We start from the raw sequence: 12,461 nt of genomic DNA on the forward strand, positions 1-12,461 counted from the left end.
TGTGTCTGCACTGAATGGGGAGGAAACCAGCTTTGCTTAACTCTGCAATTACTGGGGCAATGCTAAAAATAAAGGTCCCCATTCTGCATAGATGTTAAATGACAGGAGCACATAAAACTATCTCAATGATGAAGGTAAACATTAGAAGTACTTGGAAAAAACCTGCTTCTGAGTATTGTTAAAGAATTACAGTATTTTGCTGCAATTTTATGTTGTGTTTTCAATAACTATGTTAGCTTTACACTTGTTTTAAAAATATATGTTTTTAGCCAGAAACCAGAAGGAGCTGGAGAAATCAGATGAAGTTCAGAAAAGGGCAAATGAGTTGGGTGCTGGTGACACTCACGAAGAGAGATTTACAGCTGGACAGCTGAAGGTACTCAGAGAAATTAAGCAACCAACACTCTTTTCAATGAATGCGCAACCACGAATGCCTCAGCCAGCCTTGGAAATCCCACTATTGTGCCCAAACCCACAGTAAGACTGCAACTTCACCACCGAGAACCAGCACCAACATCCGTTTAAGGTATTCCTGTCCTGGCACCATCCTTTATCTCCATTTTCGCCTGACACTGTACCCAAATCATGCTGTCCCAAGTGCTTGGGGGACCCAAATCTGTGAACCAGATTTGAAAAACAGCCACCTGCTGCCATATACCTGCAACACAGTATGGGTGGAAGGGATTCAGAACAGGAGTCTGGATCTCTTTCCTGATCTCCTCTGCAGTGCAAGCCCATTAGCAAAAGGCTTGGGTTTTTATGCCAGTCCCAGCGCTAGCATAATGAGGAAAGTCCTTGTGCAGCCTTGTGAGTTAAATGTTGCTTGCAGAACGCCAACTGAGGAACATCCTGTGCCCAGGGCCATCCAACCAACTTTATAAGCATGTCTAGCTACTGTGTGATCCCTGCCTGCTCACCCTGGACAGCGTGTGGTGAGGAACCAGGGCCAGGGGACCACTCTGCTCAGCTCCAGAGCTTGGATCGGGTCAGATCTTCCTCCCTGCACCTGCCTTTTCCAAAGCCTTTGCCATGTGCAAAATGCCAGTACCACCACTTGGGTCTCAGCCCTCTTTCTCTGGCTGCTGCAGGAAGGTATCACCGAATGTCCTGGCTGGTGAACACCTGCAGCCCTGCACACACATCCCTCAAGCCCACATCTTGTATCAGCAAGTGCCTTATCGCTCTCCGAGAGGTGTGTTGCACCCCGCTGATGCGAAACGCTTCAACAGCCACAAAGTTCTGTTCTGCACAATATATGCACCATGCTGCGCCCAGATGCGGGGATGCAAATCCAGGCACTGGTGAAGGAGGAACAGTTGAGCCACGTTGCAGAGAGCTGGACGACTGTAAGGTGCACAAACTCAAATTACCAAGTTTCTGCTCAGTGAGGACCCTGGCACGTGGCTGTCCGCTGCAGGGTGGGCTCGGATGGGGAGCACAGGTCACTACCAAGGCCGGTCTGAACACCCAGCACGTCCAGAATCTTGGGGGCAGAAAGATGCGACTGGAGTTCGTCAATTAAAATGAAAAGTTCTGAGATCCATCAGACTTTGGAACAGACACACCAGCCCCTGAGACAAACACACCGCCCGATAAACCTCTCATTGAGGGACACTTTTGAAATGGCCTATGGGGAAGCACAAAGCTTATGTAGCCATGATTTTAAGTGCTATTTTACAATGAATGAAAGAAAAAAAAAAAAAAAAACAACACAAACCGAACTTGAGAATTTTTTTAGCTGGATGTAGAGACACACTTGGAAACAGCAGAGCAATGCTCAGGTCAGGCCAACAGCCCCAAATCCTTTCCCAGCCTCACTGGCCGTCAGTGGATGTCTACAGAAGAGGTGAACACACAGCAAGCACGTTGGGACAATCTCCTCAGATGCCGACCTGCTCCCACACAGCTTCCCGAGCCTAAAGTAGGGTCTTTGAGTACATATCACCTTTAAACAATTAAAAAACCCTTTCTAAAAACAAATCATATTCTAAATTGGGTGATTAATGGCAAAATCATGTCTGCTTTAAAAGACACTGCTCCACTCTGCTAATCTTTATTTAATATCGAGATTTTGCTGTGTTTCTGTAACTTAGTCAGAAGTCAATATTTAGAAATAGCTGCTGGAAAATATTTCCAATAACCTTATTATTAAAACAGCTTGTGTGCAGAAGCTTTATTAAGGATTTTCTGAATATTAAAACAAATATGTCATGAAAGCAATCAATCAAGATGCCACAACCCCCCAGTTATATTTTTAGTATAATCAAAATAAACGCGTGCACAATACCTTTTGGAAAACAGAGTCAGAGCTTTTAGAGGTTCTGCTGCAGTTTATGGTGACTTTGTTGACTTGCTGACCCTGTGATTAGAGACCAACGTGTTACCATGTTTATGGCTGTTTGTCGTTCTCTGTCCTAAGCCTGAGTGTGAAGGTATTTCTAGATCCTCCTTCGTGATTTTAACCTCTTGTCTGCTTCAGATGAGAGCATGAAGCAGAATGCATGTGTGTACTGCATGGAAACGTATCTAATATATCTCCCTCACTAAACAATGCGGACATCCATTTGCAACGGGCAAGGTACATATGGGATGGATCTGAGCTAACGACTGCCATCCTGCCCCATCTAACATCGAGGAAAAGAGTTGAAGAAGAGTGACCCTGCACATCGCTCTACTAAACGCGTTCCTCTTCGGGAGGAGTACTGGCTAAAGTACTGGAACAAAATGACATTTACACTGTACGCAACAATATTATAAAAGCTATTAAGGTACATTATTTTACACATCCTCATAATCTCTCCATACTGCTTTACTTAATTTGTGATAAAATTGTTGAGAAAGGGTACTTAATGTAGGACAGTCAGTAAAAGTAATTTATCATCTTCCCGCTTCGGTGCTCACGTTATCAGCGAACTCATTTTCTGCATTCATCATGCAATCAGCCTATTATTTGCATATTAATCAGGCAGTGGACCATGAAAGAGCCGCATCCCAGCCAAATGCTGCACTATCTCAGGAGGAACACTCAGTAATTATCATACATCAGTGTTATGATGTGGTAATTGATTATAACATCTTTCTGTTGCCCCTGGGGAGTCCCACTGCTAACCCAGCTCCAGGCATTCTGTGCAGATTTTCCTCTGAAAATTAGAGAAACCATTGCTGTCCTTTTATTAGACTTTTTTTTTCACCTTTACAATAGACAGCTCTCTGAGCATTTCCAAGTTACTTGTGCCCTTTTTTTTTTTTAATGAAACCTTCATTAGAAAAAAACCCACCTGCCTCAGATCAGAAGAAGTGAAAAAAACCCAAACCAAAACCCCAAAACAAAACAGCTGGGCTCATTCTTGTTCATCCTCTCCTTTTCAAGGTCTGCTGGCTTTTTAGGTGTTGGTGTTGCTTACATAATACCCTTCCCCATCAAACACAACAAAATGTTGCAACTTCAATAGACAGTAATTGCAAAGTTCCCATAAAGGCAGTTAAGCTGCTTTATTTAGGTGCCAAATGAGAGGCTAAGTTTGGTCCTCTCGTAAAGGACAAATGAAACATCTGCCAGCGCAAACTCGCACTATTTTTAGGGCCCAAGTTCCAGAGGGGTAAAAGAGAGAACGGAACATAAAACGCAAGTGTAGTTGCCCTGCGCTGAACCAGGCAGAGGAGCCAGGGGCAGCTCCACCGCTGCCCCGTCCCAACCTCTCGACAACTGTTAACATGGGACACGTATTATCAGGCCTGTTTTTCATTTCTTCTTGTCATTGTATTTTCTCCTTTCATTAGCCTCATTAACTTGGTATTCTTCTGTTTTCATTTTTATTTGAACTTGATCTAAAATCCACTTTGCTTTGTTTTCGATGCAAGTTGTGTTTCTCATCAGATTTAAAATAATCACTGGATTATTTCATTTGCTGCTTCCCTGGATGGCTGCTGGCAAATTTAAAAACCTCCAATACTCATCAAATTAGGTGAGAGAAATTCATCAGCTTTTCTTGCACCTTAATGCAAAGGACAGGCTAGAAGGTAACTTTGAAGATATTAATTTACCAGTAATTTTCTGGTTTTTTTCCTTCTTGGGAATGATTTGCTGTCAAGTAACATACAACGCTATAATCAGAAGAGGATTTCATTGTTAAGAGTCTAACGCACTGTTTATTTCCACTTGGTGGAGAAGCCGGCTGCCTCGTAGCCCCATCCCCATCGTAAGATGGGAATAACAACCCGCGCGCGCGGCGCGAGCGCACCTTTTCTTCGGTATTTTGGGTGGAAAATAGCCCATTATCTGTTCTTTGAATTGGAAGCGAGGTAATCTCCATCATGTGGAGGAGCACTGTGTTACACGCTGAGCAGCGGCTGGGCCGTTGCCTGGGGAGGGCCGGGGCCGCCATGGCCGTCGCCATCCCACCGCTGGCGGCCGCGGGGCCGGGCCTGCAGCCCCCTCCTTTTAAACAAGCGACCAGAAGACCAACGGGAGCTTCTGCCAGCTGCCAGAGCCTCCTATTACCAACAGAAAAAAAATATATCTGCTCCCTTCAGAGAAGGGCCTTTCCGACCTCTTCTGCAGCTGCCAGCCCACGGGGGACAGATCCTGGCCGTCACCCCGGCTCCTGGCCCCCCCGGAGCGGCCTGTGCCGCGGCACGACCGCGCCGGCCTCGCTCGCCTTTCAGTGCTGCTCCAGTTATTTTTATATGCGGTTTTCCAACGCATCAGCTCATCATTTTCCACCCAGCTCCTCTGTGGTTAGCAGCTGGCCTGGAAGCGGGGAGGGGAGGTAACGCGGGCCCTCCTCCCCAAAGGAGGCTGCTCATCTCCAAACGCGCAAGCAGAGGGAAAAGAAGATGCTGGTAATTAATGAAATGAAGGAATAAGTAATGAAATGGTGAACAGTGGAATTTACAGAGCTCTAATATTCAACGGCCACGGTTTCTTTTAAACGAGGCCTGAACAGAGCGCAAGGACGTTACATTGATGCTGAAGTTACAGAGGAATCACGTATTCACAAACTACATCCACCTTCTACTAACTGCAACTCTTCCAATCTACCTGAGAAGCGTAGCAGGAATAACGGCCTGGAAAGTCCCTTTTTTCTTACAGTTTAAAAAATTTATTTATTCATTAATTTTTATTTTTTTTTTTTTAAATGAAGACTTCGAGAATGAGGCGAAATGCTGCAGAGCTGCATGTGAGCTCCTTGTTTGGAGATCCTCTCATACACCCCAAAGGGGAGGCAGCGTAAAGGACCCACATCCCCAAATTAACCACAGAAATAGAACATAGCTTCAACTTGACTGGGTAACTTCTCCAAAACAAATGCTATCAACTCAAAACCACACTTCAGAGTGATTAAATTTCCCTTCAGAATCCAGCATGAGTCTCCTCTTTGCTGTGCTATCACAAAAAGTGTGTTGGTGCTTTCTCACTTTAACTCAGACGCACGAAACATCTGCCTAGAAAACAGTGTTCACTCTATGATTATATATTTTACTTTAGCGCTTTTGTAACAGTAAAGCTATGACCACAACAAGGACAGGGTCATCTTCTGCAAATTTAGTCACTGAGTGGTCCAATGGACAGAAAAGAATACATCTAGGACAGGAATTTCTCTGCAAATACTGTTTGCACAGCATTGCAGGTGGACAAAGGACTATGGCCATGCAGGCCAGCCTGGAGAGGACAGAGGAGGCAAGAAGCAGAAGCGACCAGATGATGGCCAGCAACGATAGCCAACGTTATATTAAGAGCTAACTGGAAACACGGGCTTCACGCTGCATTCCCAGGTCCCAGTAAGGTGCCTTGACAGCAATTCTCCCAGCTTTATTGATACCAGAAAGGCTGCCAGGAAGGGTTTCATGGTCCAAATGTCAGGGAAATGGCACAGAATATGATCACACGCGTTACAGACAGATTACAACAGCTGCCCTTACGAAGAGCCAACTGATATCCTATGGTTGGAAATCAAGACAGCCACGGCCAACTGCTTCAGAGCCGCGATCTCAAGCCACACAGAAAGAATGTGGAAACTTCACCAATACGCGTCAGCGTGTTTCAGGGTTAGCATGGAGAGCGTTGTCTGAAAGACTCAGTCGTTCAGCTCCAAACTTTAAAAATGTATTTGCAACCAGCACAAAAGGAGACAACCTTCTCAATCAAATGCAAAGACTTAAAGACTGGGTGTCAAACACAACCGAAACACAAAGAATTCTTGCAGTCCAACTACTCAGCTATTAAAAGCCACGCGATCTCCCTTGTCTTCCATTTTGTAGACTACATTAACTACGAACACACAATTCTATTAACTTGGAATGCCAGCAAATGACTGTGAAAAACATCTGGAGCTCCTTTTTGATTCAACGATAAAGAAATAGCTCAAATTTGGGAAGATCTCAAATGGGTCAGAGCTTCTCCATCTCCACCACACGCCCAGTGAGCTCTTCCCGATAGCGCATCAGGATGGCGACCCCAAATAGGAATTGTGAGCTGAAATACGCTCTTCTCTCCCCACTTTGTTTCTCTCAGCGCGCTCAATGGGACAGCATCCTTCTGTTATCAGCTAAATGGGAAGATCTACCCAGTACAGAGTTCACTACCTGCCCACTCAGCAGCTTCTGTACTGAAAAATACTACAGGAATATAGATTACATAAAAGTATAATGGATAACCTGGGTTTGTCACGATTCCGCAATATGTCTGTTAACATCGTAACTACAGTAAACCATAGACTGCATTCTGACTTTTTTTTCCCAGATTTTCTTTCCCAAGGGTTGATAAGAAGTAATCTCCCTCTTGTTACAAATGTTTTATTTTGAAAATAAAGCTTTTATGCATTATTTTAGTTGATCTAAATACAGTAGATCTTGGGTTTTTAAATCACCAGATAATACGCAATTATCTCAAGCTAGATTCTGATTTTGAAACAAGCTCTAATTAGCTCCCCATTTTATGCTGCTATAATCCTTTCTTCAAGTCCCATGAGTGTTACTATTGCTAAGCAGCATGAGGTTAGGAATGATGGATGATACCCAGAAAGGAAGACAAACAAAAGGGAAATTCAAAATCCCCTGAGATCACCCGCAGCTGTATCGGCAAATGAAGATTTCCACATTAGGTCATAAGACGACCCTTACAGAAACACATACCAAAAAGGCACGTCTTTTTCCCACTGAGTATTTGCAAGTCTTTAATGCAGTATATAGAGAGCATATGTCCTTCACAGATGATAAATACAAAAGTGAATAAAAATCCAGCTTTCCTGGGAGTAGCTACGGAATCAACAGCACCAAAAAAGAAACTTTGTCTTAATGTTATATGGATGCTCAGTAAAGACATGAGACCCCAAAATAAAACAAACTACTAAGGGCTATATACAGTACAAGTATTCAGAAAAATATCCCAGCACATAAACCTTCTTCTGGCACATGGCTACTGCCCAAACCCAGCCCAGCTCTGATCATCAGCAATGCAACTAAAATAAGGGCCAAATTCATCATGAAAAAATGCTGATGCAGTTGGGTGACACTAATTCAACTTTTTTTTCCATGTGATTGGGTCCGTGCTTTTGACACATAAATCATTAAAAAGGCAGATTTACCCAAGGGCATTAGAGCATTTAGGTGGAAAGAAATACATAGAAAAAAATGTTAGAAAAGGCACAGTGATACTACTTTTGACCACCTAGGGTACAGACACCATTTTTGTGTAAAACACATTCACTGAAACTTGCACAAAATCACCAAAGCCTCGATCAAAGGTCATGGCAGAAAATACAGGAAATACAAATATATATATCTGGTTATAATTTTGGTACAGACTTTTTTTTTTTTTTTTTAATTCATAGATGTAGTTTTCTAAGAGGCAAACCAAACCTGGCTTCTCTTTGCTATCTCAAAAAAAGAGCTTATAAATTAATTCCCACATATAAAGACTGATGGGTCCATCTGTCCACGTGTGGCAACGGAAAACTACCGGACAAAAGAACAGATTTTCATGAATGAGGTGTTAATCAAAACCTTACGATCTAGAAGTGTAACTAACTGGGTCAGAAATTCAGAAAATCTTGCTAGTTTGATAGAGCCAAACGGTAATGAAAATACTCACAGCTAATAAAAGTTTGAGACGTTGCTATGTGTGTTGACACTGCACACTGAAGACCTTCTTGGCAAAGCACTCAGGAGCCACTGAATGTATTAGTTTAATTTCACTTCTTTCCCTTCATGCATTCAACAAGTTCCAAGCCAATTACGTTACATGGAAAAGGCTCTAGACCTTTTATCGTTTCAAAATTGTGTTTAATTTCTGTTTTGCACCCTTTTCTGTCCTGATTTTCCTGGGAAATGTCTCGGGAAGACCAGAAAATTGGAGCTGTCTTTTTTTTTTTTTTACCTCTGCCCTGGAGTGGAGGATCTTTCACAAATGCATTATTATTATCACCTCTTCCAAACTGTTTGCTGCACTTTGAATTACGGAACAGCTGCTAATAAAAGTAAATTACCAAGCTGCCCTTCCTCATTCAAATAACTTGGTTTTGCTCTTTTGTTCTGCGTGGTGTCACAACCTTCCTCATTTCTTTATGAAGAGAAAGGCACCAAGAAAAGAACACCTTGTACAACAATTTTATTTTTAATCATCGGAAAGGAAGACGAAAAGAGCAAAAGCCCTTTTCCTCATTTGTAATTCTGCTTTAAGTAAAGAAGGAGGGCGATCATCAATAATATGATTTTATTAGCTGATAGGAACGTGTCGCCTCACAAAATATTAGCTCAAGGGCAGGAACTGACAGACGAGATTGGGAATGTGGGAGGGGAACAAAATATCGTGGCAGCAAACCTGAACTTCCCGAAGGAAATTCACTCTCAGCTTCCAGCGACCCCCCCGGGAATCCGCGAGGTGGTCGGGTTTTACTACTATGGGCTTGTCTTTCAATCTTGTGTAATTACAGTTAGTCATAAATATGATGATTAGCAATAACAATGCAGCCTTTTCCCAGCTCCTCTGATTTCAAATTCCTCTTAAAATGGCTACAATTAATTACTCATATTTTCCATGCTGTCTTAGGCATTTATAACTGTAACAGTTACTCTTGCATAGTATTAATGCTACAAAAAAGTAGTCAATGGTAGGCTTTTAAGGAACAGCAGCGTGTAAAATGTCGCAGGAAATCTCCATGTTTGCTAAATGCTTGGCTATAAGAAACAATAGCCCTATGATTGCGAATCATTTATTCCCATTTTGTTTTTTGTTTTCATGGCTTGTTTTTACCAGGGGCATTTTTTTTTTGCTTTTATCTACTTATTTTCAACTGTTCTGCTTAAGAAAAACGGGGACTGAATATCACCACGGATTTTCTCCTAGTAAAATCTTGTAGAATGCAAAATAGTTTCCCACTAGAGTGAGAAAAAGCAGTCTGGTTGGGATATTCAGAATAAACCCAGCAAGCTCCAGAAAAGGAGAGTGTTTGAGAAGGGCAGAAAGGTGGAAGACCATAACCCATCCTTCCCTGTGTCCTGAAATGCAATAATTCTCCAATACGGGGCACGGGCTGTGAGTACAGAGCAGGGCACAAGTATTTTTTCTGGAGTACAAAACAGTCTGAGTGGTTTACGTCAGTTAAGCAGATCACTGGTAACAAGTCTCTGTGGGCAGAGTTTGGTATCTAACAGCAGGAACACAGCTGTTCTGTTCCAGCCTCCTCCCTGCACTGTGGCCATCTTATAAAACCTTTAGCAATTCCCTTCTTTTGCCGCTCGTCTTTGCTGCATCTGCCTTTTTTTTTTTTTGCAAATGGAAAGGGAGAAAAAAAGGTCAACTTGGAATATTTAACGAAGCTTGAAAAAGGAAGACGTAACGTGGTCTTTTCCTCACCTTCAAATTAACAAAACGGATTTTGTGCAAATGAAAGTGGGGGGGGAAAAAATAAGTGCCACCGAGTAAGGCAGCCGGAGTATGTAGATCACATTACAAACGAAAGGCTTGTTTTACAGCCATTGTCACATGTCAAGTTGATAAGCTGAACTATGGCAAAAAAACCCCTACAGAGCCAATGATCTCTTAGATCAGACAGTCTCTTTACCTAATATATGCAGCTAAATACGTGTACTCCCTACATCTGCCATAGCAACAAGGAGAGAACGAGGAATTAACTGTGTTAGTAAAAAACCTGAAGGGTCTCCTGTATGATACAACGAAATGCAAGAAACCTCTCAGCATCAAAGCAAAAGAAACGTAACAAAAAGCACAGAGAATCATTTCAGAGCAAATCATTGAAACCAGCTGATTACCTGAGCTCGCACATCCCTGCTGTAGGGAATCCTGTAATGATGTCACAGAGTGAAGGACTAGACAAGAGAGGAGAGGAAAATCAGGGAACAATAAAAGGAGATGCCAAACCACAAACTACACAGTAAGCAGGCTCAACGAACAGCAAACCTGGGCAAGGGCACGCTGCTCGTTTCGGCCAGCGGCATTATAAGGTACCAGCGAGGCCAGGCTCTAGTCTGGCCTTTCTGTATCAATAGGCTTTAGGGTAAGAGAGAGCCACAATAAAAGCGTAATTGCAACACAGCATTCCCCTTCTAAAGCTTAGTTCTAGCTCACCTGAGAAAGCAATCAATATTCTCCTAGGAACAATAAAAATCCCCTATGTGGCCCTAGAAAACAGCACACGAGATTTTCCAGCTCTTTGGCCAAAATTTTTTGGACTGCGGGTCGTATTCACGCCTAGGTAATATCAGCCTAGTTAGGAACTTGATAACTGCTGCTTATCAATTAGGCATAAACGAGTGCTTCGGTCATTAACATTCCCAGCACGTCCCCCCTAGGGACTGGCTGGGCCGCGAGGGTGGACGTGGCCACTGCCAGGAGCGCCTGGGCTAGCACCGGGCACGACTCTCGCTTACTGCAAATTAAAAAAAAAAGAAAAAAAAAAGAAAAAAAGAAAAAAGAAAAAAAAATTCCTCCTCCTCAACTCAAACAACATAGTGGAATTTTAATTACCTTGTCCTTGTTGCTGCCCTTGTGCAGGCAGGACACACTGTCCCAGCTCACCATTCAACCAGAGCTGCATACGAATAAATGGTTCTCGGCCTTTTTGAGTCAATTTACTCCATGGCTTTGGCCTGGAGAGCATGTCACTGACACTTCCTTGGGACAGCCCCAATACCTGAAGTGAAGCAACCAAGAACGGCATGTTAACACATTTGATGTGGAAGGGGGGTAATTTAAGTCACTTTGGTTTCCTTTACTGCTACGTCACTTGAATTGTTTTTATATGGACAATTAGTAAAACTGCAAAATGACATCTGTAGGTAATTGATGGAAATGCTTTTCTCCTGCTGTGGTTTCCTTTTAGAGCATGGGTTTTTTCCTGCAGAAACAGAACAGCAGCTCAAATGGGAGAAGGATGGTGCGAGATTTGCATACCTTTCATATTTTGTGTCAAATAGTTTCATCAGTTCTAACAGGAGAAACACAGAGTCCAGGCACACACAGGCAGATAAAACAGGAAATGATTGGCACGTATTTTGTTCTCAAACAAAAATAATTGGGACTTTTGAGACTAGGCCTATATTGGCTTGATTTTTTTTTTGGTATGAATTATAACGATGTGTGTTTTCACCTGTAGCAGCGGCTGCTCCACATAAGTAAATATTTAAGAATACAGCCGACTGCAGCAAAGGAGGAATTTCAGACAGGCAGAACACAATTACTTGCCTGGAATTCAGCACAAGTACAGGGGTTAAAAATTACACTTAATGAAAGCTGCCACGGGATCTTTAATGACCCCAAGAGGTCAGGCTTTTCATTTTACATCTTAGTGAAAAGGTAATAGCGCAATGCCAGCTCCTATTATACTATTACATTGATTCAACTCTTTGTGGGAAGAAGAAACACCAGATGTCCACCACTTCTTACAGCCTGGGAAGCGTGTTCTGGTGCTTGGGGACCCCCCAAAAATCCCACGTGTTCAACGCTTAGTGCCCACAACGTGAGAACATCAGAAAATCTTATCGTGCGTTGCATATCTGTAACCAAACATTGCTTAAAAACGTCTCAAAGCACACTGAGATACCAAGCACCAGATACACGAAACGACTGTGAATTCTTGACTTAAGAGTAAGGAGAGGTAGGGGATTTTCCATGTGTTTGTTTAAATACCCTTGTGCGCATTTCCAGATATTAAAAAAAGAAGAAAAATGCTCTTGTGTCTATAATCTTCCCTTATAACAAATCTAACACTCTCCAGTCATGACAATGGTATTACTCAAATATTCCATGAATTCATTACATTAAGCATGAAATATTGAGTCTCAATAACGTTTGCTTCAGCTTTCAGTGTTTCTAAACTCGGGGGCCCCATTTCTACTTACAAGTGGCTGAAGCCAATCTTTGTATACAAACCTATGCAATTCACAAAGTATAGGAAAACCAATACTTTCTTTTGTGAGATTATTTTTTAAATACTCAACAT

The 12,461-nt window shown here is 42.5% G+C and overlaps 1 protein-coding gene across 5 annotated transcripts in view; it reads right to left on the reverse strand.

Annotated features, from left to right (window-relative positions):
* CUX1 (cut like homeobox 1) overlaps window positions 1-12,461 on the reverse strand; it is a 263,475-nt gene that overhangs the window by 53,436 nt on the left and 197,578 nt on the right. For 2 of the 5 annotated variants that reach the window (XM_065647490.1, XM_065647489.1), the window contains exons 19-20: window positions 10,988-11,153; window positions 10,273-10,329 (exon numbers count right to left, since the gene is read on the reverse strand). The exons of 2 other annotated variants lie outside the window; for them this stretch is intronic. In XM_065647490.1, coding sequence (XP_065503562.1) covers window positions 10,273-10,329; window positions 10,988-11,153 — 223 coding nt within the window. The remainder of the gene's footprint in view (window positions 1-10,272; window positions 10,330-10,987; window positions 11,154-12,461) is intronic. One more of the 5 variants, XM_065647491.1, reaches the window with a different exon arrangement.

The sequence above is a fragment of the Caloenas nicobarica genome, chromosome 17 (assembly GCF_036013445.1).
Source record: "Caloenas nicobarica isolate bCalNic1 chromosome 17, bCalNic1.hap1, whole genome shotgun sequence".
NCBI lineage: Eukaryota > Metazoa > Chordata > Aves > Columbiformes > Columbidae > Caloenas > Caloenas nicobarica.